This window comes from Hyperolius riggenbachi, chromosome 9, assembly GCF_040937935.1.
Source record: "Hyperolius riggenbachi isolate aHypRig1 chromosome 9, aHypRig1.pri, whole genome shotgun sequence".
Taxonomy (NCBI): Eukaryota; Metazoa; Chordata; class Amphibia; order Anura; family Hyperoliidae; genus Hyperolius; species Hyperolius riggenbachi.
In genome coordinates this window covers 271866997-271890334 of record NC_090654.1, presented here as the reverse complement: position 1 = coordinate 271890334, position 23338 = coordinate 271866997, and the positions used below count along the sequence as shown (strand labels likewise).

The 23338-nt window shown below is 44.5% G+C and overlaps 1 protein-coding gene and 1 long non-coding RNA gene across 5 annotated transcripts in view; one reads left to right on the top strand and one right to left on the bottom strand.

The window, feature by feature from the left end:
* Positions 1 to 21892, bottom strand: part of KCNK13 (potassium two pore domain channel subfamily K member 13) — a 92514-nt gene extending 70622 nt beyond the window's left edge. Inside the window, exon 1 of the mRNA XM_068254571.1 lies at positions 21474 to 21892. Within this exon, the coding sequence (XP_068110672.1) occupies positions 21474 to 21813 (340 nt within the window). The 5' untranslated portion in view covers positions 21814 to 21892. The remainder of the gene's footprint in view (positions 1 to 21473) is intronic.
* The window catches only part of LOC137533274 (uncharacterized), a 292620-nt gene that overhangs the window by 230398 nt on the left and 38884 nt on the right, over positions 1 to 23338 (top strand). For 3 of the 4 annotated variants that reach the window (XR_011024172.1, XR_011024168.1, XR_011024170.1), the window contains one exon: positions 4882 to 5947. The exons of the other annotated variant lie outside the window; for it this stretch is intronic. This is a non-coding gene — a long non-coding RNA (uncharacterized lncRNA). Of the gene's footprint in view, positions 1 to 4881; positions 5948 to 23338 lie in introns of those variants that run through there. 4 annotated transcript variants of the gene reach the window in all.

Sequence of the window (23338 nt, the reverse complement as noted above, 5' to 3'; positions counted from 1 at the left end):
CACAACTGAAATGTGACATAATGAGATAGACATGTGTATGTACAGTGCCTAGCACACAGATAACTATGCTGTGTTCCTTTTTTTCTTTCTCTGCCTGAAAGAGTTAAATATCAGGTATGTAAGTGGCTGGTGGCTGACTCAGTCCTGACTCAGACAGGAAGTGACTACAGTGTGACCCTCACTGATAAGAAATTCCCCTTTTTTACCTCTTTCTTGCTCTCAGAAGCCATTTTCTGCTAGGAAAGTGTTTTATAGTTGGAATTTCTTATCAGTGAGGGTCACACTGTAGTCACTTCCTGTCTGAGTCAGGACTGAGTCAGCCACTTACATACCTGATATTTAACTCTTTCAGGCAGAGAAAGAAAAAAAGGAACAAAGCATAGTTATCTGTGTGCTAGGCACTGTACATACCCATGTCTATCTCATTATGTCACATTTCAGTTGTGGTATCCTTTAAATGTTGGTGAGGTGCTGCAGAATTCATGCACACATCATTTAACAATCTTTCCTAGCTTTTTGAGTCAAGAAAGAAAGACACGCCCCCTGCCACACCTCTAACCACGCCCCCACCACACTCCTAGTTCCGAATATCACAAAGAATTCATAAGCGAAAGATGTCGTTTTTATCATTCAAACTACAGTGGTCCTTTCTATCATCATTAGTTTCATTTCATTATAACATTTGAAAGTAAAAATATATCAATTTAAAGGATGGGAATTAATTTAGTTTAGACTCAATTAAAAATCCTGAAACAGGAGCAAATGAGGAAGAGAGAGGAACAATAGGCTTTGGTTCCCAAAGAGGGACAGTCAGGAGCTATTTGCTCTGTACACACTGCGGACTATGAACGATTATCTGCTGATGTGACCCGTCATGACAATTGTTCTAGACGCAAAGAATTATTGTAGATTGCTTATTTAACCCTTCGATTGATTGATCAATTTACTGCATGATATCAGAACGATGAGTAAGTTTATCATTCATTTTGGACAATTTTTGGCTCCAGGTGTATGAGCCTTAAAGGGATACTGTAGGGGTTTGGGGGAAAATGAGCTGAACTTACCCAGGGCTTCTAATGGTCCCCCACAGACATCCTGTGCCTGCGCAGCCGCTCACCGATGCTCCGGCCCCGCCTCCAGTTCACTTCTAGAATTTCTGACTTTAAGGTCAGAAAACCACTGCGCCTGCGTTGCCGTGTCCTCGATCCTGCTGATGTCATCAAGAGCGCACAGCGCAGGCCCAGTATGGTCTGTGTCTGCGCAGTACACTCCTGGTGACATCAGCGGGAGCGAGGACACGGCAACGCAGGCGCAGTGGTTTTCTGACTTTAAAGTCAGAAATTCCAGAAGTGAACTGGAGGCGGGGCCGGAGCATCGGTGAGTGGCTGCGCGGGCACAGGATGCCTGCGGGGGACCATTTGAAGCCCCGGGTAAGTTCAGCTCATTTTCCCCCAACCCCCCTACAGTATCCCTTTAACCACTTCCCAACTGAGGGGTTTTACCCCCTGACCACCAGAGCAATTTTCACCTTTCAGCGCTCCTTCCATTCATTCGTCTATAATTTTATCATTACTTATCGCAATGAAATGAACTATATCTTGTTTTTTTCGCCACCAATTAGGCTTTCTTTAGGTGGGACATTATGCCAAGAATAATTTTATTCTAAATGTGTTTTAATGGGAAAATAGGAAAAAATGTGGGAAAAAATTTATTATTTTTCAGTTTTCGGCCTTTATTGTTTTTAAATAATGCATGCTACTGTAATTAAAACCCATTAAATGTATATGCCTATTTATCCCGGTTATAAAACCGTTTAAATTATGTCCCTATCACAATGTTTGCCGCCAATATTTTAATTGGAAATAAAGGTGCATTTTTTTCAGTTTTGCATCCATCCCTAATTACAAGCCCATAGTTTATAAAGTAACAGTGTTATACCCTCTTGACATAAATATTTAAAAAGTTCAGTCCCTAAGGTAACTATTTATGTATTTTTTTTTAAATTGTAAATTTTTATTTTTTTTTTATTACAAAAAAAAAAAAATTGGGGAGTGTGGGAGGGAAGGAGTTAATTTTTTGGGTAAAACTAGTTTATTTGTGTGTAAAAAATGGTTAGGGTGTAGTATTACTATTTGGCCACAAGATGGCAACAGTAACTTTTTATTTCATGCGACCTGCAAGCGTCCTTCCGGACGCTTGCAGGAAGTAGAAAGAGGCTGGGACTTTGTTATTGCTCACAATGATCGCGCTGCTCAGCCGAGCGGCAGCGGATCATTGCGGGGCTTAGATCAACGAACGGGAATGGATTTTCCCGTTCGTTGATCTCTGGGCGAGCGGGCGGCGGCGTGTTTACTAGCGGCGGGCGGCGTGTTTACAAGCGGGAGCGCGGGCAGCGGCGGGAGTGCGCAAAGTACGGATTTCTCCGTCCCTGGGGTTTAAAGGATGGAAAAAGGGACGGAGAAATCCGTACGGGCGGGGGTAAAGTGGTTAAGCCCTGATGCCCTTAAAACTCATCGATATCCTCGCTTAAAGAGGAACTCCAGTGAAAATAGTGTAATTAAAAAAGTGCTTCATTTTTACAATATTTATGTATAAATGATTTAGTCAGTGTTTGCCCATTGTAAAATCTTTCCTCTCCCTGATTTACATTCTGACATTTATTACATGGTGACATTTTTACTGTGGGCAGGTTATGTAGCTGCTGCTAGCTGTTTTGGCTGTTGTAGACAGCTGTAAACAGCTAATTCCTGTCTGTGAACCTGGTTACATTGTGGCAAACTGTCAAAAGTACTGTGGTCTTCAGAGCTTCTTGTGGGAGGGGTTTCACCACAATATCAGCCATACAGCGCCCCCTGATGGTCTGTTTGTGAAAAGCAATAGATTTCTCATGTAAAAGGGGGTATCAGCTACTGATTGGGATAAAGTTAAATTCTTGGTTGGAGTTTCTCTTTAATGGCCAACATTCTAGCGTTGTAAAAAGATAATGACCAAAAAAACAGTTCTCAAGCATAACCAATGATACCTTCCTAACAGACGTGTTTATTGTTCATGTGAAACTACGTGTGCAGTTCTTGTAAGATCACGAGCGACCGCTGGTGCTTTTACGTATATGCAGCGTCTCTGAGTGAACTTTGAATGAACTTTGAATAAACATCCCCAGTCGCTTTCTCTGCAGTGTGTACAGTGTTGCGAATGACCGTGTCATTGTCGTATGTACAGAATCATTGCATGTCACATCATTTGCCAATGTTGATTGTTGGGATTCATTTTGTCTGATGCGTGAGACTAGAGAGGTAGGGTGGCGTAACATAGGGCATGAAGGATTTAAAATCACTATCAGATAGGATAGCAAGAACCTCATACCTACCGTACTTATATATGGTCACATACCACAGATGAAAAGGTCATTCTATTAAATGCACTTTAGACAACGCATTTCGGAAGGAAACGTTCTACTTCCTCAGGTATTTGTAAGCCAGTAGCTGGCCAAAAGAAGCCGTAGCACTTGTTTTCTAAGTCTGGTACACACCTTCAATTTTGATTGGCCAATTTTACCACCTCCATGTAGTGTGAGGGTCAACAGATTTCAAATACTATGAATAGATTGTGTAGGTAAGCTCTCAAACTACATGGAGGTGGTAAAATGGGTCAATCATTGGCCAATCAAAATTGGATGTGTGTATTAGGCTTAATGTTACCATCAGGGTTATTTTAGCATTTAAAGCTGCTATCAGGGCTATCATAAACCAAGTCTATTTTAGGATACAGGAGAGGGTGAATACGGAAAAAAGTGGATAAACCTTTCTTGATACAGTTATGGTAAGTATCTTTATCTTGAGAGAACTGAAACAAACCACTATCTAAATACATCATTTGGAATATGTTTCAAATGGACAATCCATTCCATTTTTAAAGAGGAACGGTTGCGAAAATCTTAGGGTTTAAAACACATACAAATAAGAAATACGTTTCTTCCTGAGTAAAATGAACCATAAATTACTTCTCTCCTATGTTGCTGTCACTTACAGTAGATAGTCGAAATCTGACATTGCTGACAGATTTTGGGCTAGTCCATCTCTCCATAGGGGATTTTCAGCATCTTTATAAAGACATTCCCTGAAAAAGATTTATACAAAGATGCTGGCCAACCTCCCTGCACACCATACACTTTTCTAGCAGTTGGACAGAGCAACTGCCATTCACTAAGTGCGTATTGAAAATAAGGAAAACCCTGTGAACCCCCCATGAGGAGATGGGCTAGTCCAAAAACCTGTCGGCAATGTCAGATTTCCACTACCTACTGTAAGTAACAGCAACATAGGAGAAAAGTAATTTATGGCTCATTTTACTATGAAAGAAACGTACTTCTTAATTGTATATGCTTACATATATTTAAAATTTTAAGATTTTCGTGACAGAGGTCCTTTAAAGAGGAACTGTAGTGAAAAAAACACAATTAATAAAATTGCTTATTTTTACAATATTAATGTATAGATTATTTAGTCAGTGTTTGCCCATTTTAAAATCTTTCCTCTCCCTGATTTACATTCTGAAACTTATCACTGGTGGTGACATCTTTAGTTCTGCCAGGTGATCTGTACGGAATGGTCGTTACTGAGAGTTCTATGCACAGAGGGAGATACTGCTTGCTTGGCAGTTGGTTAAAGCCGTTATTTCCCACAATGCAATAAGGTTCACAGACAGCAAACTGTCAGGACCATGGTCATGACATCACACTGTGGGAGGGGTTTTACCACAATATTAGCCCCCTAATGATCAAGTTTAGAAAAGGTAAAGATTTCTTATGAGAAAGGGGTTATCAGCTACTGATTGGGATGATTTCAATCTTGGGTTAAAGTTCCTCTTTGACATTCTCTTTAGGTCTCATCCTCAAACTCTGATAAGATGGTCCCGGCCTACCAATGAATAAGATATTCTAATGCTTGGCCTGATGAATAGCCAGAATTCATCTCAAGACTGGAAAAAGTTAGATTATATTTTTGGCCTTTCCTCACTACTACATCTTCTGAACAGTGAACAATCCTGACAACCATGTCTGAGAAGGAACAGCCTTTGTGTTTTCGCTAGATTATGACTCACCCTAACAGAAGAGGCATGTTACCAGGGACAGTTATTAAGCTCCATCAGATGGAACCAGGGTCATAGCTCTTTGGCCATTTAAACTACACCTCATAGCTCTAAAAAAAAAAGATTTGACAACCACTTTAATAGCTGTAATATATCATGCTTGGCCTAAGCACCTTGCTGTCCCTTTGCGTTAGAGGAAATTATTCATGTCAACAGGAGTTGGGAACTTGTTGACTTTTGTTAAGATCTGCTGAGATCCTTCGACTCTATCTCCCTGGAGAGCTTAAGCTGCGTGAAGAGGACTTTCTGACACAGAAGATGAACATTAATGGGCAGTTTTAGGTTCTTGGACCCACTAATCTACTCAGGGCTCCAGGCATCAGCAGAAAGACAAGACAGGAAGGTGTCCGAGTCCTCATGGACCAGGCCGGGAACATTCTGTATGACATGTCTGGAAGTCTACGCCATTCTGTGCAGAATTATTAATCATCAGCGGTTTGTCAAGTATCGCTCATTTAATGTAAATTACCCCGGAGACTGGCTTTGTCGGGATCATTACAGTAAACACGGCAATTGTGGCTCACAATTTCTTCCTGAAATGAAGCTTTGAGGAAGAAATAGAACAACATGGAAATATGATCCGGCTCCATAACATTAAATATACCACCGGGAGAGGAGATGCGGTGGAATAATTTCCACGTTTATGGAAACTACTGATCAAGCCTCCTGTTCTACCATAAGGACTTGTTAATAAAAGCCAGACAAATAAAAAGAGATATACAGAGACCAGACCTTCAAGCCTTAAAGAGGAACACCAGTGAAAATAATGTAATAAAAAAGTGCTTCGTTTTTACAATAATTATGTGTAAATGATTTAGTCACGGTTTGCCCATTGTAAAATCTTTCCTCTACCTGAATTACATTCTGACATTTATCACATGGTGACATTTTCACTGCTGGCAGGTGATGACAATGGAAGGAGATGCTGCATGCTTTTTTGGCAGTTGGAAACAGCTGTAAACAGCTGTTATTTCCCATAATGCAACAAGGCTCACAGAGAGGAAACAGTCAGGACCATGGTCATGACATCACACTGTGGGAAGGGTTTCACCACAATATCAGCCATACAGAGCGTCCCTGATGATCCGTTTGTGAAAAGAAAAAGATTTCTCATGGGAAAGGGGGTAGCCACTACTGATTGGGATGAAGTTCAATTCTTGGTTACGGTTTCTCTTTAAATAATGAAGCATTATAATATAAACAGATGCCATTGAGCAGAACCAGACTAAAGACCGGTTCATACTTGCGATAAAAACATATCTGTTCGGTACGTTTTTTTGGAGCAGACAAAAATGGAGGAACGGATCTTAACGTTAAAAATATTGACCACCTTGATTTGCAGATAAAAACAGATCCACTCAACACGCTCCTGAAAACTGAGTGGAGAGTCTGAACTTGGCACTCTTTTTCCTGGAGAGTGGATACCCACGGAGGCAATGGCCTCAATTCACGGAGCTTTATCAAACGTTTGATAAACGTTTGATAAATTACCTCATGGGTAAAATCTAATTTTGAATTCACTAAGGTGATATATATTTATTGGACGTTTTATCGGTAAAACATTCGATAAATATATAACACCTTAGTGAATTCAAAATTAGATTTTAGCCATGAGGTAATTTATCAAACGTTTATCAAACGTTTGATAAAGTGTTTGATAAGGTGTTTGATAAAGCTCCGTGAATTGAGGCCAATGAAGCCAATATAAAAACATATCTTCCATTCCCACACAGAACTTTGCACTCAAATCGTATCCCAAAGCATATTGCCTTAACTTCCTGCTCCTCCCCTCAGCGCCATCTTTGCAGACTTCCTGTTTACAAGCAGGGCTTGAGCAGAGCTTCAAACATGCCAAGCAAGCGGTATTTTAGCAGTACAAGTGGTACATTAAATGGTACATTAACGGTACATTAACATAATGTGCCGTTTTACAAGTTTAAATGTTACATTTTTAACTGCTTGATGTTCCAGGACGTAGATTCTGTGTCCTAATTAGTGATGCTGTGGGTTCTAGGACATAGAACATACGTCCTGCATTATAATCCACCGGCTATTCGCAAAAATCATTCTATAACGTTAGGGAAATTTTTTAGTAAAAAAAAAACTTAAAATGACATAGTCCCAATAAAATGAAGTGGGTTTTTTTTTTAAATCCCTAGTTAGTTTTTAACCTTTTTTTTAGCCTGGTAACCAATTATTAACCCCTGCAATACCTTTACCTGTTTATAAACTTTTAATGACTGCCACCTGTAGCGATCAGATGCAATTACTAGGGCGAAAGTTTGGAGCCCCAATGCTCTACAGATTTATCAATCTGCCATTGCCTAGCGATGCATCTGTACAGCACTATGGCCCTCAAACTATGGCCCTAGCGAACGCATCCGATCACCACAGATGCGCCACATGCTCAGCTAGCAATAAAATATGGCATATGGAGTATCGTTTTAACCGGGAAGGGCCAAATAATTCATTTTTATATGTTTTATAACTGTGGGACGTGTCATGTGAAAATTAGGAAGGGTGAAAAATTAAAAAATTAGTATTTTCTGCATTTACATCTAATTTTCCCCATAAAATGACTATAAAATAATGTAAAATTGGGAGAAAAATATTACCCAAAGAAACCTTAGATTGCACTGAAAAAAGATTTATATCACTGAGATGGAATCAGTAATTAAAACCTTACTGTATCAAAACGACACAGCTTAAGTGTAAAAAAAATGTCAGGAACCGGGGTAAAACCGTGGAATGTGAGCCCGTTAACATTACTGTTAATTAGTTAGCTCCGCCCGTGTCATGTCATGGCCATGGCCATTTTTTTGCTGTCACACAAACCCTAACCTCCCTCTTAAACCTTTCTCTCACCAAATGCATCTTTACATCCACGCTCAAGCAAGCCCTCATAATACCTACACTCAAAAAACCTTCTCTATTTCTCTCCTCCCCTTCTTTGCCAAACTACTTGTGTGCCATGTCTATTCAGACTTAGTCCACCACTTAGTCCACCGCTTCACCGCTAATTCTTTGTTTGATGACCTCCAATTTGGATTTCGCTCATCCACTCAACCGAAACTGCCCTACTCAAAGTAACTAACGACCTGGCAACAGTTAAATCTAATCTCATCCTCCTAGATCTTTCCTCAGCATTTGACACAGTAGATCATCCTCCCCTTCTCCAAAACCTTTCATCCATGAGTATTAAGGGTCTTGCCCTCTACTGGCTCTCATCTCTCAGATAGGACCTTCAGAGTTGCTCACTCTGGCATCACCTCCTCTCTACATCCATTTACTGTTGGAGTTCCCCAAGGCTCAGTCCTCAGACCTCTCCTTTTCTCTGTCTTCACTTATGGTCTTGGTCAGCTCATCAGTTCCTTTATTTTCCAAATACACCGATACGCTAATGACACCAAATCTACCTTTCACCTTATCTACCTTGAATACTCAAACAGCTTGTGTTCCTGACTATAACAATACTATCTCCTCCTTCACCTCCTCTCGTTTTCTAAAACTCAACATAGACAAGACTGAAATGGTAATATTTCCACCTCACAATTCAACACCCCTGCCTCACATCACAATCTCTGTTGATGGCACTTCAATAATGCCCATCCCCCAGGCTCTCTGTCTAGGTGAATACTGGACTCAAATCTCTTGTTTTTTCCATTCGTTCGCGAAATCTGATTGAATTGCTTGTTTTTATTTGATAACAGATCAGGAGTGTTGGATTTTTCTGATCATTTTTTATGAAAAGTATGGTGTGTGGTATATTGTCAATTACTTGATGTACAGACCCAAGCAATTTTTACTGAGACTTCAATTATTTTTTTCATAACTGGGGAAAAACACATGTGTGTGGTACATTGGTCAGATTTTTTAAATGTTACAATCAGTCAAAAAATGTATTTCAATTCTTGAATTGAAAAGATATTTGAAAAATTGTATGGTGTGTCCTAGGCAAACGTGTGTGTGTGTGGGGGGGGGATTACAGCTGGCCGGACCCCCCCCCCCCCCTTAGACCAGGGCCGGTGCAGTGTCTGGGGACGGGCACAAGTTGAGACACCAGAATAGCTGCAGGTATCCTGCAACTCACAGAACTGCCCCCTTTCTTTCCCTGCTACCGTTGGCTTTGGATGGAGCAGCAGTGTGTGTACAGAGCATGGAGCAGCAGCTTGCGTACAGAGCATGGAGCAGCAGCGTGCACACAGAGCATTGAGAAGCAGTGTGTGTACAAAGCATGGAGCTGCTGCGTGTGTACAGAGCATGCAGCAGAAGTGTGTGTACAGAGCATAGAGCAGCAGTGTGTGTACAGAGCATGGAGCAGCAGTGTGTGTACAGAGCATGGAGCAGCAGCAGCATGTGTACAGAGCATGGAGCAGCAGTGTGTGTACAAAGCATGGAGCAGCAGTGTGTGTAGAGAGCATAGAGCAGCAGCGTGTGTACAGAGCATGGAGCAGCAGCTCTGGGGGACTGAACAGAGTCAAGTATGAGCACAGCCCTGTGCCCTGCTGTGAGAATGCTTCACTTTCCCGTTCATAACCAATGTCGGCTGTCCTCATTATCCGGTTCGGCCTATCTGGACGAGCTTTCTCGTCCAGATAGGCACTGCTGCTTTGCCTGCGTGGTGCGCGCGATCGGGCGCGCGCCCGCGTGCGCACCCGCCGCTAACCCCCCGATCAGTGAATGGGAATATAATTCCCATTCACCGATCTAACTTCCCCGCAGAAATACTGACGCTTTCTATCCAGAGAGCGCGGTATTTCTGCCCCCAGGGAACTTCTCCTCTGAATTTTAGTTCCTGAATACGAGATTGTTCGCATCCAGGACTTTTTTCGCTGTGGCCATCTTGTGGCCAAATAGTAAACTGCACCCACATACATTTTTAATTAAAGAATTATAATATTTTACATTTAAAATAGGCAGTTTCCCTCCCACACCAAAAATTACCCACATACATTTTTTTATAAAAAAAAATAAATAAAAAAAATACAATAAAAAAAAACAAAAACAACATAAATAGTTACCCAAGGGTCTGAACTTTTTAAATATGCACGTCAAGAGAGTATGTTTTTATATTATTTAAAATGATAAGCTTATAAATAGTGATAGACGCAAATTGAAAAAATGCACCTTTATTTCTAAATGAAATATTGGCACCATAAATTGTGATAGGGACATTGTTTAAACAGTGGAATAACCGGGACAGATGGGCAAATAAAATACATGAGTTTTAATTATGGTAGCGTATATTAATTTCAAACTATAATGGCCAAAAACTGAGAAATAATGAATTTTTTTCATTTTTTTTCTTAATCTTCCTGTTAGGGCCTGTACACACTGCTGCGCTTGCGTTGCGTTTTTAAAAACGCATGCGTTTTTAAAAACGCAAGGTCTTTTGAAAAATAATGAAAATCGTGATGACTTGTACACACTGGTGCGATGCGTTTTTAGAAAAACGCAATCGCAGTGCCTGCTGCGCTTTTTTAAGCGCAGCTCATGAAAAACGCATTAAAAACGCATGCGCTTGCGTTTTTGCCTGCGTTTTTCAGAAGTCAGTATCCCAGAAGACTCTGCAATCTCCTGATTCCTGTTGAAATGTAAACTAGAAAAAAAACAAAGGATTCTTTAGCCAATCAGCAATTACAAGAAAAACGCAAACGCACAAAAAACGCAGGCAAAAGCGCATGCGTTTTTAAAACTACAGGCACTTTAAAAACGCATGCGCTTGCGATTTTGCTTGCGTTTTTCAGTGTGTACAGGCCCTAAAAATGGATTTAGAAAAAAAGAAATCTTAGCAAAATGTACTACCCAAAGAAAGCCTAATTAGAGGCGGAAAAAACAAGATATAGATCAATTCATTGTGATAAGTAGCAATAAAGTTATAGGCGAATGAATGGGAGGTGAACGTTGCTCGGATGCATGAGATTTTCGGCACTGCGGCGCTGAACCGGTTATTATCTATATCCAAACTGCTCCTGATCGATCCAGCTGTCGGTCGGGAAAATGCATTATGTGTATCCAACATGAACGTCCTACCATATTATTATACTGTATTGTGTGTGGCTGAGGAAGCCTTTTCAGGAATCCCCCCCTTGAAAAACCTGGGTTTGCCCCTGTGTGTGGCTATTTTAAGGCCGTTTGGCCAGGGATTTCTTTCCCCTTTTGCCTCTCAATGCTGTGTATTATGTGCACACATCTTCCACCCCTGTGTAAAAACTGATTACACGGTGATGTCTTCACTGCATCAGCTGTAATCCACCATTGTCTTGTATTATTGTATTTTTAACTGTTGTGTTGTTTATTTTGTATAGTTATACCCTGTGTTCTGTTGTGCAGCACTGCAGAAGATACTGGCGCTATATAAATCAATCATGAGAATAATAATACTATTGCTAGAGGCGACAGTGGAGGAGGGATGTTTGTCGTGTCTCAGTTCCTTTTCAGTTGGCTTCTCAGGTTTACTATTTCCATAATCATGTGACTCCTTCAGAAGAGGACTCTGTGATTCTGTTACCTGCAGCAATGCTCTCTTCATATGAAGTCTTGCAACATTTGACGCCTGCTCCCCGGTGGGAATGGTCATACAAGTCTGGCACTGCACCAAAGAGCTTGAGCTATACAGAAGGATCTTCCCACTGACCCAATAAAGGTAAAGAGGTGCCCAGGTAAAGATAAAATTAGGTTAAACTCAATTAAAATGTAGAAAAATGTGGTGCTTACCTCAATGACAACAGTCAGATAAGACTATGGCCTCAATTCACTAAACTTATCTCCTGTCTTTAATAACTCTTCTATAGAGTTGTTACCATGGTGATAAGGCATGTAGTATTCAGGAAACATTTTACCTCAGGCAAACCTAAAGTTAACTCTTCTGTCTTTAAATTAACTCTTTAATCCTTAAAATAACTCCAGAGTTAAAGACAGGCTGTTCATTAACTGCGTGTGAAAATAACTACAGAGGAGGTAAATTAACTACAGAGGAGGTAGATTAACTACAGAGGAGGTAAATTAACTACAGAGGAGGTAACATAAGGAATGAAGAGATAAAATAACTCTCTCACTGTGTGGAGGTAAGTTTTCTCTTGCCTTATTATCTCCAGCATGATCTTAGTGAATTGAGGCCAATGAGATTTATTAGCACAGGCAATGCGTTTCATGGGTCTGAGCCCGCTTCCTCAGGCCAATACAAGTGCCACCGTACCAATAGCCAAAAGTATTGAGCACCTGAGGCATTGTGCATTACACCCCCCATAACATTGAGGTTTGTGGGGATTTCCTCTGGGGTCACATGGTGGACGCCTTTGTGACATCCAGTTGTTTTTGACCTAAGAAATTGACCATATCCAGTCCCGTTGGGACACCCCAAGAGGAGTCATTTTCATTGTCCTCAATTCACTAATATCATGCTGGAGATAATAAGGCAAGAGAAAACTTACCTCCACACATCAATCTTGCCTTATTAAGGTGTAGAGATAAGTTTTCACAGGGAGGGAGTCATCTTATCATTTCTGTCCTTAAGTTACCCCCTCTGTAGTTATTTTCACATGCAGTTAATTAACAGCCTGTCTTTAATTTTAGAATTCTGGAGTTATTTTAAGGATTGAAGCGTTAACTTAAAGACAGAAGAGTTAACTTTAGGTTTGCCTGAGGTAAAATGTTTCCTGAATACTACATGCCTTATCACCATGGTGATAACTCTAGAAACGCTATTAAAGACAGGAGATAAGTTTAGTGAATTGTCTCCACCTGCCTCAAGTGGTTGATGGCCTCTATTGCAACCTACCTTTGTGAGTAGCTTCTTTTTGATTTTATACACTCTCCATTAGCTACTAATGTGCTGCATCATTTGGGCTCCTGTTGTCTCTGTGTCTTTTTTCCTCTGGGTGTCAGGACACCTCACTCTTCTACTTCCCACTGACCCATTTGGGTTTCCCCCGACCAAGCACAGTTTCAAGGTTTTTCATAGGCTGGTGGGCTAGGAAAGGCGTTGGGACGTCTAAAATATATTATTTTGGAAGGTGACGGTTTTATTTACTGGCAAATGACCAAAGTGTTATGAGCCTGTTCACTTCTGATGGGGCTTAATAACTGTCCCTAGTAATATGCCTCTTCTGTAAAGGGGTTCATACACTTATACTATTTTCCGCCGATATACAGCAGATTCGATCACTGTGATCGAATCTGCTGTGAAATCGTTGTGCAAACGCTGACAGAACGATAGATTTCCGTCCGAAATCGATCGTTCCCGTCGATCTGTCCGCGCAGAAGATTTCGCTCAATCGCGGCAGGTCGGGAGAGCGTCGATAGTGGCGTTCGAATGTCCGACGACCAACGCTAGCAGTAATACATTACCTGTTCCGCCGGCGCGTGTCCCCGCTCTCTCCGCTGTCTCTTCTCTGCGCTGGGCTCTGGCAGACTTCACTTCTTCCTGTCCCAACAGGAAAGTTAAACAGTAGAGTGCCCTCTACTGTTTAAACCTCCCCGGACAGGAGGTAAAGTGAAGCTGGAGCCCAGAGCGGAGAAGAAGACAGCGGAGACCGGAGGACTCATGCCGGCCGGATCAGGTAATGTATGCGGGGGGTAATGTATGCTCCACAGATTGTGAATCGGTTTCATAGTGAAATCGATTCAAAATCTGTTTGCAGTGTAGGCAGCCAATAGATCCCTCTTTGATCAGATTAGATCACAGAGGGATCTATCTGCTGGTCGATCTGGTGGCAATCGTCCAGTGTATGGCTGCCTTTAGGGTGAGACATAATCTAGTGTAAACACAAAGGCTGCTTCTCAGCCATGGTTGTCAGGATTGTTCCCTGCTCAAAAGATGGAGAACTGAGGAAGGTATAGGAATATTATCTCTCTGACTTTTTCCAGTCCCGAGAAGATAATTAGGGCATTTGAAGGCATGGGCAAGCATTAAAGGGGTTCTCTGGTATCTGTAAAAAAGCTAAAACTGACACTTACCTGGGGCTTCTATCGGCCCCCTGCAGCTGTAATGTCCCGCGCCGTCCTCCTCCAATGCTCTGTTCCCCAGCGCCGGTAACCTGCTAATTATTGGTCTAACTAGACAAATAGAACTGTGTGCTTTCTCCCACGCGCGTCATCAGAAGCTAACTGCGCAGGCGCAGTACAAGAAAACTTCTTACTGTGCCTGCGCAGTAAGCTCCCGATGACGCGCTCGGGAGCGAGCACGCGTGCGGCCGCAGTTCTATTCGTCTAGTTAGACAAATAATTAGCAGGTTACCGGCGGCGGGGAACGGAGCATTGGAGGAGGACGGCGCGGGACATTACAGCTGCAGGGGGCCGATAGAAGCCCCAGGTAAGTGTCAGTTTTAGCTTTTTTACAGATACCGGAGAACCCCTTCAAAGGACACCCGATGTGAAAATAAACTAATGAAATAAGCAATTGTATCTATCCTCTTATCCCACAATTTTATTTTATATTTAAATCTACTTTTTAAGTGTTTACTGTTTTATTGTTTTTGCTCAATGACACATTCATAAACGTATGCCAGAACTAAAATCTACGAACTACTGACCCTTTTTATCTCTTTTCTGCTCTCAAAAGCCATTTTCTGCTAGGATAGTGTTTTATAGTTGTAATTTCTTATCAGTGAGGGTCACACTGTAGTCTGACCCAGTCCTGACTCTTATGCTGGGGATACACGGTACGTTTCTGTACCGTGTATCGACCAGCAGATCCGGCCAGCTGATAATATTCAGCTTGCCCGATCAAGCTGCTTGACCCCCGCCCGCTCGATTCCCACCTGCGGACAATGGCAGGGAATCGAGCATTGATAAGGAAGCGCCGGCGGGGGCGAGCGGTAATCGATCCGCGCGTACGCGCGGAGAAGCGGGGACGCAGCTGGGGTCGATCCGGTGGCTAATCGAGCCGCCGGTCGACCTGTGTATCCCCACCATTACATACCTGATGGTTAACTCTTTCAGGCAGAGAAAGAAAAAAGGAATGCAGCATAGTTATTTGTGTGCTAGGCACTGTCCATACACATGTCTATCTCATCATGTCACATTTTACCTCGGGTATCCTTAAAGGGAACCTGAGGGGAGAGTGATATGGAGGCTGCCATATTTATTTTCTTTTAAACAATACCAGTTGCCTGGCTGTCCCCCTGATCCTGTGTCTCTAATACTTTAAGCCCTAGACATGGAGAAGCACCATGTGTACAGAGCATGGGGCAGCAGCGTGTGTACAGAGCATTGAGAAGCAGAGTGTATACAAAGCATCGAGCAGCAGCATGTGTACAGAGCATCGAGCAGCAGCGTGTGTACAGAGCATGGAGCAGCAGCGTGTGTACAGAGCATGGAGCAGCAGCGTGTGTACAGAGCATCGAGCAGCAGCGTGTGTACAGAGCTTGGAGCAGCAGTGTGTGTACAGAGCATGGAGCAGCAGCGTGTGTACAGAGCATGGAGCAGCAGCGTGTGTACAGAGCATGGAGCAGCAGCGTGTGTACAGAGCATGGAGCAGCAGCGTGTGTACAGAGCATGGAGCAGCAGAGTGTGTACAGAGCATGGAGCAGCAGCGTGTGTACATAGCATGGAGCAGCAGCGTGTGTACAGAGCATGGAGCAGCAGCGTGAGCATGTGTACAGAGCATGAAGCAGCAGCGTGTGTACAGAGCATGGAGCACCAGCATGTGTACAGAGCATGAAGCAGCACCGTGTGTACAGAGCATGGAGCAGCAACGTGTGTACAGAGCATGGAGCAGCGTGTGTACAGAGCATGGAGCAGCAGTGTGTACATAGCATTGAGCAGCAGCGTGTGTACAGAGCATGGAGCAGCAGCGTGTGTACAGTGCATGGAGCAGCAGCGTGTGTACAGAGCATACAGAGCATGGAGCAGCAGCGTGTGTACAGAGCATGGAGCAGCAGCGTGTGTACAGAGCATGGAGCAGCAGCGTGTGTACAGTGCATGGAGCAGCAGCGTGTGTACAGAGCATGGAGCAGCAGCGTGTGTACAGAGCATGGAGCAGCAGAGTGTGTACAGAGCATGGAGCAGCAGCTTGTGTACAGAGCATGGAGCTGCAGCGTGTGTACAGAGCATGGAGCAGCAGCGTGTGTACAGAGCATGGAGCAGCAGAGTGTGTACAGAGCATGGAGCAGCAGCGTGTGTACAGAGCATGGTGCAGCAGCGTGTGTACAGAGCATGGAGCAGCAGCGTGTGTACAGAGCATGGAGCAGCAGCGTGTGTACAGAGCATGGAGCAGCAGCGTGTGTACAGAGCATGGAGCAGCAGAGTGTGTACAGAGCATGGAGCAGCAGCGTGTGTACATAGCATGGAGCAGCAGCGTGTGTACAGAGCATGGAGCAGCAGCGTGAGCATGTGTACAGAGCATGAAGCAGCAGCGTGTGTACAGAGCATGGAGCACCAGCATGTGTACAGAGCATGAAGCAGCACCGTGTGTACAGAGCATGGAGCAGCAACGTGTGTACAGAGCATGGAGCAGCAGCGTGTGTACAGAGCATGGAGCAGCAGCGTGTGTACAGTGCATGGAGCAGCAGCGTGTGTACAGAGCATGGAGCAGCAGAGTGTGTACAGAGCATGGAGCAGCAGCGTGTGTACAGAGCATGGAGCTGCAGCGTGTGTACAGAGCATGGAGCAGCAGCGTGTGTACAGAGCATGGAGCAGCAGAGTGTGTACAGAGCATGGAGCAGCAGCGTGTGTACAGAGCATGGTGCAGCAGCGTGTGTACAGAGCATGGAGCAGCAGCGTGTGTACAGAGCATGGAGCAGCAGCGTGTGTACAGAGCATGGAGCAGCAGCGTGTGTACAGAGCATGGAGCAGCAGAGTGTGTACAGAGCATGGAGCAGCAGCGTGTGTACATAGCATGGAGCAGCAGCGTGTGTACAGAGCATGGAGCAGCAGCGTGAGCATGTGTACAGAGCATGAAGCAGCAGCGTGTGTACAGAGCATGGAGCACCAGCATGTGTACAGAGCATGAAGCAGCACCGTGTGTACAGAGCATGGAGCAGCAACGTGTGTACAGAGCATGGAGCAGCGTGTGTACAGAGCATGGAGCAGCAGTGTGTACATAGCATTGAGCAGCAGCGTGTGTACAGAGCATGGAGCAGCAGCGTGTGTACAGTGCATGGAGCAGCAGCGTGTGTACAGAGCATACAGAGCATGGAGCAGCAGCGTGTGTACAGAGCATGGAGCAGCAGCGTGTGTACAGAGCATGGAGCAGCAGCGTGTGTACAGTGCATGGAGCAGCAGCGTGTGTACAGAGCATGGAGCAGCAGCGTGTGTACAGAGCATGGAGCAGCAGAGTGTGTACAGAGCATGGAGCAGCAGCGTGTGTACAGAGCATGGAGCTGCAGCGTGTGTACAGAGCATGGAGCAGCAGCGTGTGTACAGAGCATGGAGCAGCAGAGTGTGTACAGAGCATGGAGCAGCAGCGTGTGTACAGAGCATGGTGCAGCAGCGTGTGTACAGAGCATGGAGCAGCAGCGTGTGTACAGAGCATGGAGCAGCAGCGTGTGTACAGAGCATGGAGCAGCAGCGTGTGTACAGAGCATGGAGCAGCAGCGTGTGTACAGAGCATGGAGCAGCAGCGTGTGTACAGAGCATGGAGCAGCAGAGTGTGTACAGAGCATGGAGCAGCAGAGTGTGTACAGAGCATGGAGCAGCAGCGTGTGTACAGAGCATGGAGCAGCAGCGTGTGTACAGAGCATGGAGCAGCAGTATGTGTACAGATGTTGGCTGTCCTCATTAATATCTGTATCTAAACTGCTCCTTATTGATCCCGTTGTTGATCGGGGAGCAGATCGGACATTTAGGAAATAATTGTCAGATCCTGTCAGTCGGACGAGAAATTCCACTATGTGTACGCAGCAGGATGTCCTACCATATTATTATACCGTATTGTGCATGGCTGAGGGAGAACTTTCAGGAATCCCCCCCTTGAAAATCCTGGGTTTGCCCCTGCCGCCCCCTCCCGCTGGGCAGGATGTACTGTGCCCTGTCGTTTACACTTTATGTGTCGCCCGACTTCCATTACCCCAAGCACCGTGCGGTAAGCGTGGTGCTTGTGGTAATGCGCCGTTGCCCTAGCATTGGCTCGGATACTTCAGCCGCACCACCAGGGACCAAAATAAGTGTGAAAGTCTCCATAGACTTTCTTTGCTTTTGTGGTCCCTTCTGGCAAAATAGGGTAACGCGAGGCAGGAATTACCTGCAAGTGTAAAAACGGCCTCAAGAGGCACTGTAGTGAAAATAATGTAATGGATAAAATTGCCTGTTTCTTTATTTTTGTTTTTAATAATACTTATTCATGACTGATTTAGTCAGTGTTTCCCCATTGTACAATCTTTCCTCTCCCTGATTTACATACTGGCATTTATCACAGCTGGAGACATCTTCATTCCTGTCAGGTGCATCACTGCAGAATGTTTGTTTACTGAGAATTCTGAAGCCAGTGAAAATAATGCGTGGACTCCCAGAATTCTTTGGGGGGGGGGGGGGGATCTACATAGCTAAACAGCCTAGGCTAAGTATCACTGGGAAGGTGACGTTACATACCAACATACAGCAATATATAGATATAGGAAGTCTGTGGTTATCCTGAATAATTTACTGCATTCTACTATATGTCACTACCGGGCCTCATTAATTATCCCTTTAAAATAGGCACATATTGGGACAATGGGCTGCTGAGCACTGGAAAACCATGATGCTATAGTAGTGGCATTACACACAGTGGCCAATGAGATTTAACAATGTCAGATGACAGAGGAATTTAGGTTGGTTGCCGAGGGTTACTTTACTCTACACATTGCTCACTGTCTAATTAAAAGACTCCCCCAGTAAATTAGCGAAAATGATGTATAAATGGCCGTTGGCTGGCCAGAAATCACTCAGGAAACTTGGAATAAAAAAAAAATAAAAAAATGATAGAGGTTGCCATTCTTAAAGGGGTTCTGTGGGTGTTTGCTGAGGATAAAAACCGCTACTTACCTGGGGATTCTATCAGCCCCCTGTAGCAGTAATGTCCCACGCCGTCCTCCGCCGCTGGCACTGGGCATTATGCGTCTGTCATAGCCGAATAATGCGCGGTGCCGTTCGCATCATCGGAAGCTTACTGCGCAGTACGAAGTTTTCTTGTACTGTGCCTGCGCAGTAAGCTTCTGATGACGGGGGTGGGAGCGAGCACGACCACGCAGCCACAGTTGGACAGCATGCCGCGCTAGACCTGGACCGGCGGTGGGGAACGGCGGATCGGAGGAGGATGGCGTGGGACATTACTGCTACAGGGGGCTGATAGAAGCCCCAGGTAAGTGGCGTTTTTTATCCTAAGCAAACACCCACAGAACCCCTTTAACCTTTTGGGGACCGGTGAAAGTAAATCCAATGCCGCACTTGTGGCTGCCCTAGGCTGATGCGGCGTAGGATTTACGCCACCTGCTGCTTCCGCTCCCGACATGATCGTACGCACCCGAGAGGGGAAAGTAAGCTGTCATATGACAGCTGGCATCTCCCCTCAGTCATCAGAAGCCATTGCGATTGGCTCCTGATCACGTGATCACTACAAGCGCCAGCGGATCGTAGTGATTACTATTAGAGCAGTGGCAGTAGGGGGGGGGGGGGGAAGAAGAGGATCCACTCACCTCCCTGCCGTTCCCTCGGCGATCGTCGCTCCCCTCCACTCTGCCTGGCATCTCTGCTTGCTCTGACGTAAGTGTCAGGTCTCAGCTTGATGACGTCATCAAGCCGCAACCTGGAGCTTAACGGCAGTGTGAGCAAGAGTGCCGGCCAGAGCGGAGGGGGCTAGAGCTGCTCATTGCAGGTGCCAGGAAGGTGAGCAAAGGCTGCTGGCTATGCAGGGGACATCTGGCTATACTGGGGACACTAATGCCTAGCTAACTATACTGGGGATCCGGCTGCCTGACCCCCCCAAACGCCCTCCCCGCAGGTAAAATGCTGTGGTCCTTAAGGGGGGTTAGGCAGCCAGTCCCCAAAGGGTTAACTTCCTTTTAAGTTCCGACTGTCCCGAAAAATTGTAAACTTTAAACTACACATATATAAAAAGTACATTTCTCCAGGAGCAAAATGCACTATAAATTACTTTTTTCCTAAGTTGCTGTTGCTTACAGTAAACATTTAGAATCTGACAGGTTTTGGACTAGTCCATCTCTTCATGGGGGATTCTCAATATTTCCTTTATTCTTTAAAAAAGCACTTCCTGGATCTATACAGGGATGCCAGACCGCCTACCTTCTCATTTGAGCACTATTTTGGCAGGTGAACTGAGCTACTGCCCCTTCAGGAAGTGCTTTTAAAAATTAAAGAAATAATCCTGAGAATCCCCTAAAATGAGATGGACTAGTCCAAACCCTGTCCGTTCTGACAATGTTTAACAATCTATTGTAAGTGACATAGGAAAAAATAATTCTATAAATAGTTTTACTCTTGCAGAAATGTACATTTTATACATATGCATACACATGCATTTTAAATGTTACTATTTTCATGATAGCGGCCCTTTAAATATATACTTGGAAGGCTGTTGTGTTGATCCTCTGTAATCAGTACTCTCTCTGACCCAGAACAAGTCTTCCACCCAGGTGTTTGCCTCCAATTGCATTATACTTGTTTGTTTTTAGGCTTTTCAGTCAGAAACATTAAAAAACAATAGCACAAAAGCCAGCTCACTGGTGTTTTACAAGTCAACCCAGCTACAGGTGAAACTCGAAAAATTAAAGAGTATCATGCAAAAGTCTATTTATTTCAGTTATTCAACTTAAAAGGTGAAACTAATATATGAAATAGGAACCCTCTGCAGGTGTTTTGGAGTAATTCTCTGAATAGAGACTGTCACTTTGAGCTGAGACTATTGAACATGTTTACAATATTCTGATAACAAACACAGAACATTTATATCGCGCTTTTCTCCTGGCGCACTCAAAGCACCAGAGCTTCAGCCACTAGGACGCGCTCTATAGGCAGTAGCAGTGTTAGGGAGACTTGCCTAAGGTCTCCTGCTGAATAGGTGCTGGCTTACTGAACAGGCAGAGCCGAGATTTGAACCCTGGTCTCCTGTGTCAGAGGCAGAGCCCTTAACCAGCACACCATCCAGCTAGCCATGATCTGCTAATGATCTGAGATTTTGATTTTGGGGTTCTTCTCAGAAGCTGTAAGCCATAATCATTACAATTATAACAAATAAAGGCTTGAATGTTCTTGCTTTGCATGTAATGAGTCTATTTCATATATTAGTTTCACCTTTTAAGCTGAATTACCGAAACAAATGAACTTTTTGTACAATATTTATTTTTGGGAGTTTCACCTGTATTAATGCCCAAAACACAGGGACTTACCTATTGTGGAGACCACCGTGGCAACAAAATAGAAGGCTCCAGTGAAATCCCATCTGGGTCTGAGGGTGTCCACCCGGATTCCAGCCACATTGGCCTCCTCATAGTCCCGGAGGAAGTTACGCAGATCACTCTTGCTGAGGTTGTATTTCTGGGTAAAATTGTCGAATTTATGTTGCCACCTCTCCTTCGCCTCCTTCTCTTTGGGCTGTTCAATGGCCGAGAAAACGGCCGCCCCACACAGCATGTAAAGGAGGATGAGAATGGCCAACAACAGGAAGCGACCGTTATCCTCGTTCAGGTGACCAAATATACAGCAGCAACACCCACCTCGACAAGCCATGCTCTGCCCTGGGGCAGCAGTGACCAGGATGCCCACCAACAAAAATGCCTCAACAGCTTACATGTTCCAGTTGGCTCATTGTGAGTGACACACACATCTCCATGCTCATTGCAATTCTAGAAGAGATTTTACATAGATTGAATGAATAACTCAACATTCTATAGAGCTGGAAACCAATGCTGAATTAGTGCCAGCCAGGCTCTGTTCATAATGGATCCATAGCCTGCTAGAAGATTGGCAGAAAGCCAGTCATGGACTACTGTGCCAAGCACAGTGGTAGAAGAACATACCTATGGAGGCAGATAACTTAAGACCATGGTCTATGTGGTGTTGGACACACAAGGGCTTTTAGCCTAGTTCCATGTTCAGTCTTTCACTATCCCCTGGGGTAACAAGGGAATCTAGGCTATCAAATAAAGTTCTAGGAGATCATATGCCATGGCCAACGTTACGCCTGTGCTAGTCACCCTGATGAAGGGTTCCCTGGCTAACCCTTTCATTTCTGGGACCGAATCATAAACTGCTGTTGTTATAGATTTAGAATACTCATTGAGCATAGGAGGGATTCTACCAAACTACAATCCTCTGACTATCCCAAACACAAGTTCTGCACGTTGTACATCCGGGATAATCCACCACCATCCTCACAGAGTGCAGGACTCCGGACTGACCATCTTGTAGGCATGGAAAGCTCTTAACACAGCTGGAGAAGTTTCAATGCTCTTCAGTGATGACTGTAGATAGGCTGACTCATCGCATCAGCTCCTCATTGTGTCTGCTCCACGTCGGACCAGAGACGATCGCTGGGTGGTCACTGACCGACCGATCCTAGAAGCAGATTCTCTCCAGAGTGATCAATCCTCCAAGTGATCTAAAATAATTCTTTAAACTCCAATAACTTCGCTCAGAGCTGGTGTGTTGGGGTGGCCACAGTGTTGGGGAGGCAGGGATGGACAGATTGGGGTGTGCTGGGGAGGGGGTCTCCCATGCAACTTCAGCAGAGGTTTAATGGCTGTCCCAGCCCCCCCTGCTGTATAGAGAGCAGCTACAATCCCGACTCCAGGGCTCTGATCAGTGCTGGGGGCAGCTTCAGTCCGTGCAATGCTCGGGTCCCCCGTCCACCCTCTCTCCCCTCCGTCCGGTTTCTCAGCTCTGATCTCTGGCGAAGCCTCCCGGATTGTGATTGTAGAGCGCAGCGGCGCCCCTGGTGGCCGCACTCGGAACTGCAGGCTTTCTGCTCTCGCTTCGCTTCTCCGGGAAATAATAAGAAGTAGACTCAGCAATTTGCAAGGGCGTGCTTGGACTTGTGGTTCTCCAGCAAGTGGTAAGCCTGGCTCCTGGCTGGAGCACTGATTGGCTGGAGCACAGGGTGACTGCTGTTGCTGCTGCACTGATTATATCACTTTTATATGGATTGCCTCTCATATTAATACGTGTGGCAATGCTGTGCAGCCCTCATTATACAGTTTGTCAGCTCCTGCTGCTGTTACTAATGAAAATGCATTATTACTCATTGCGGGGCGCA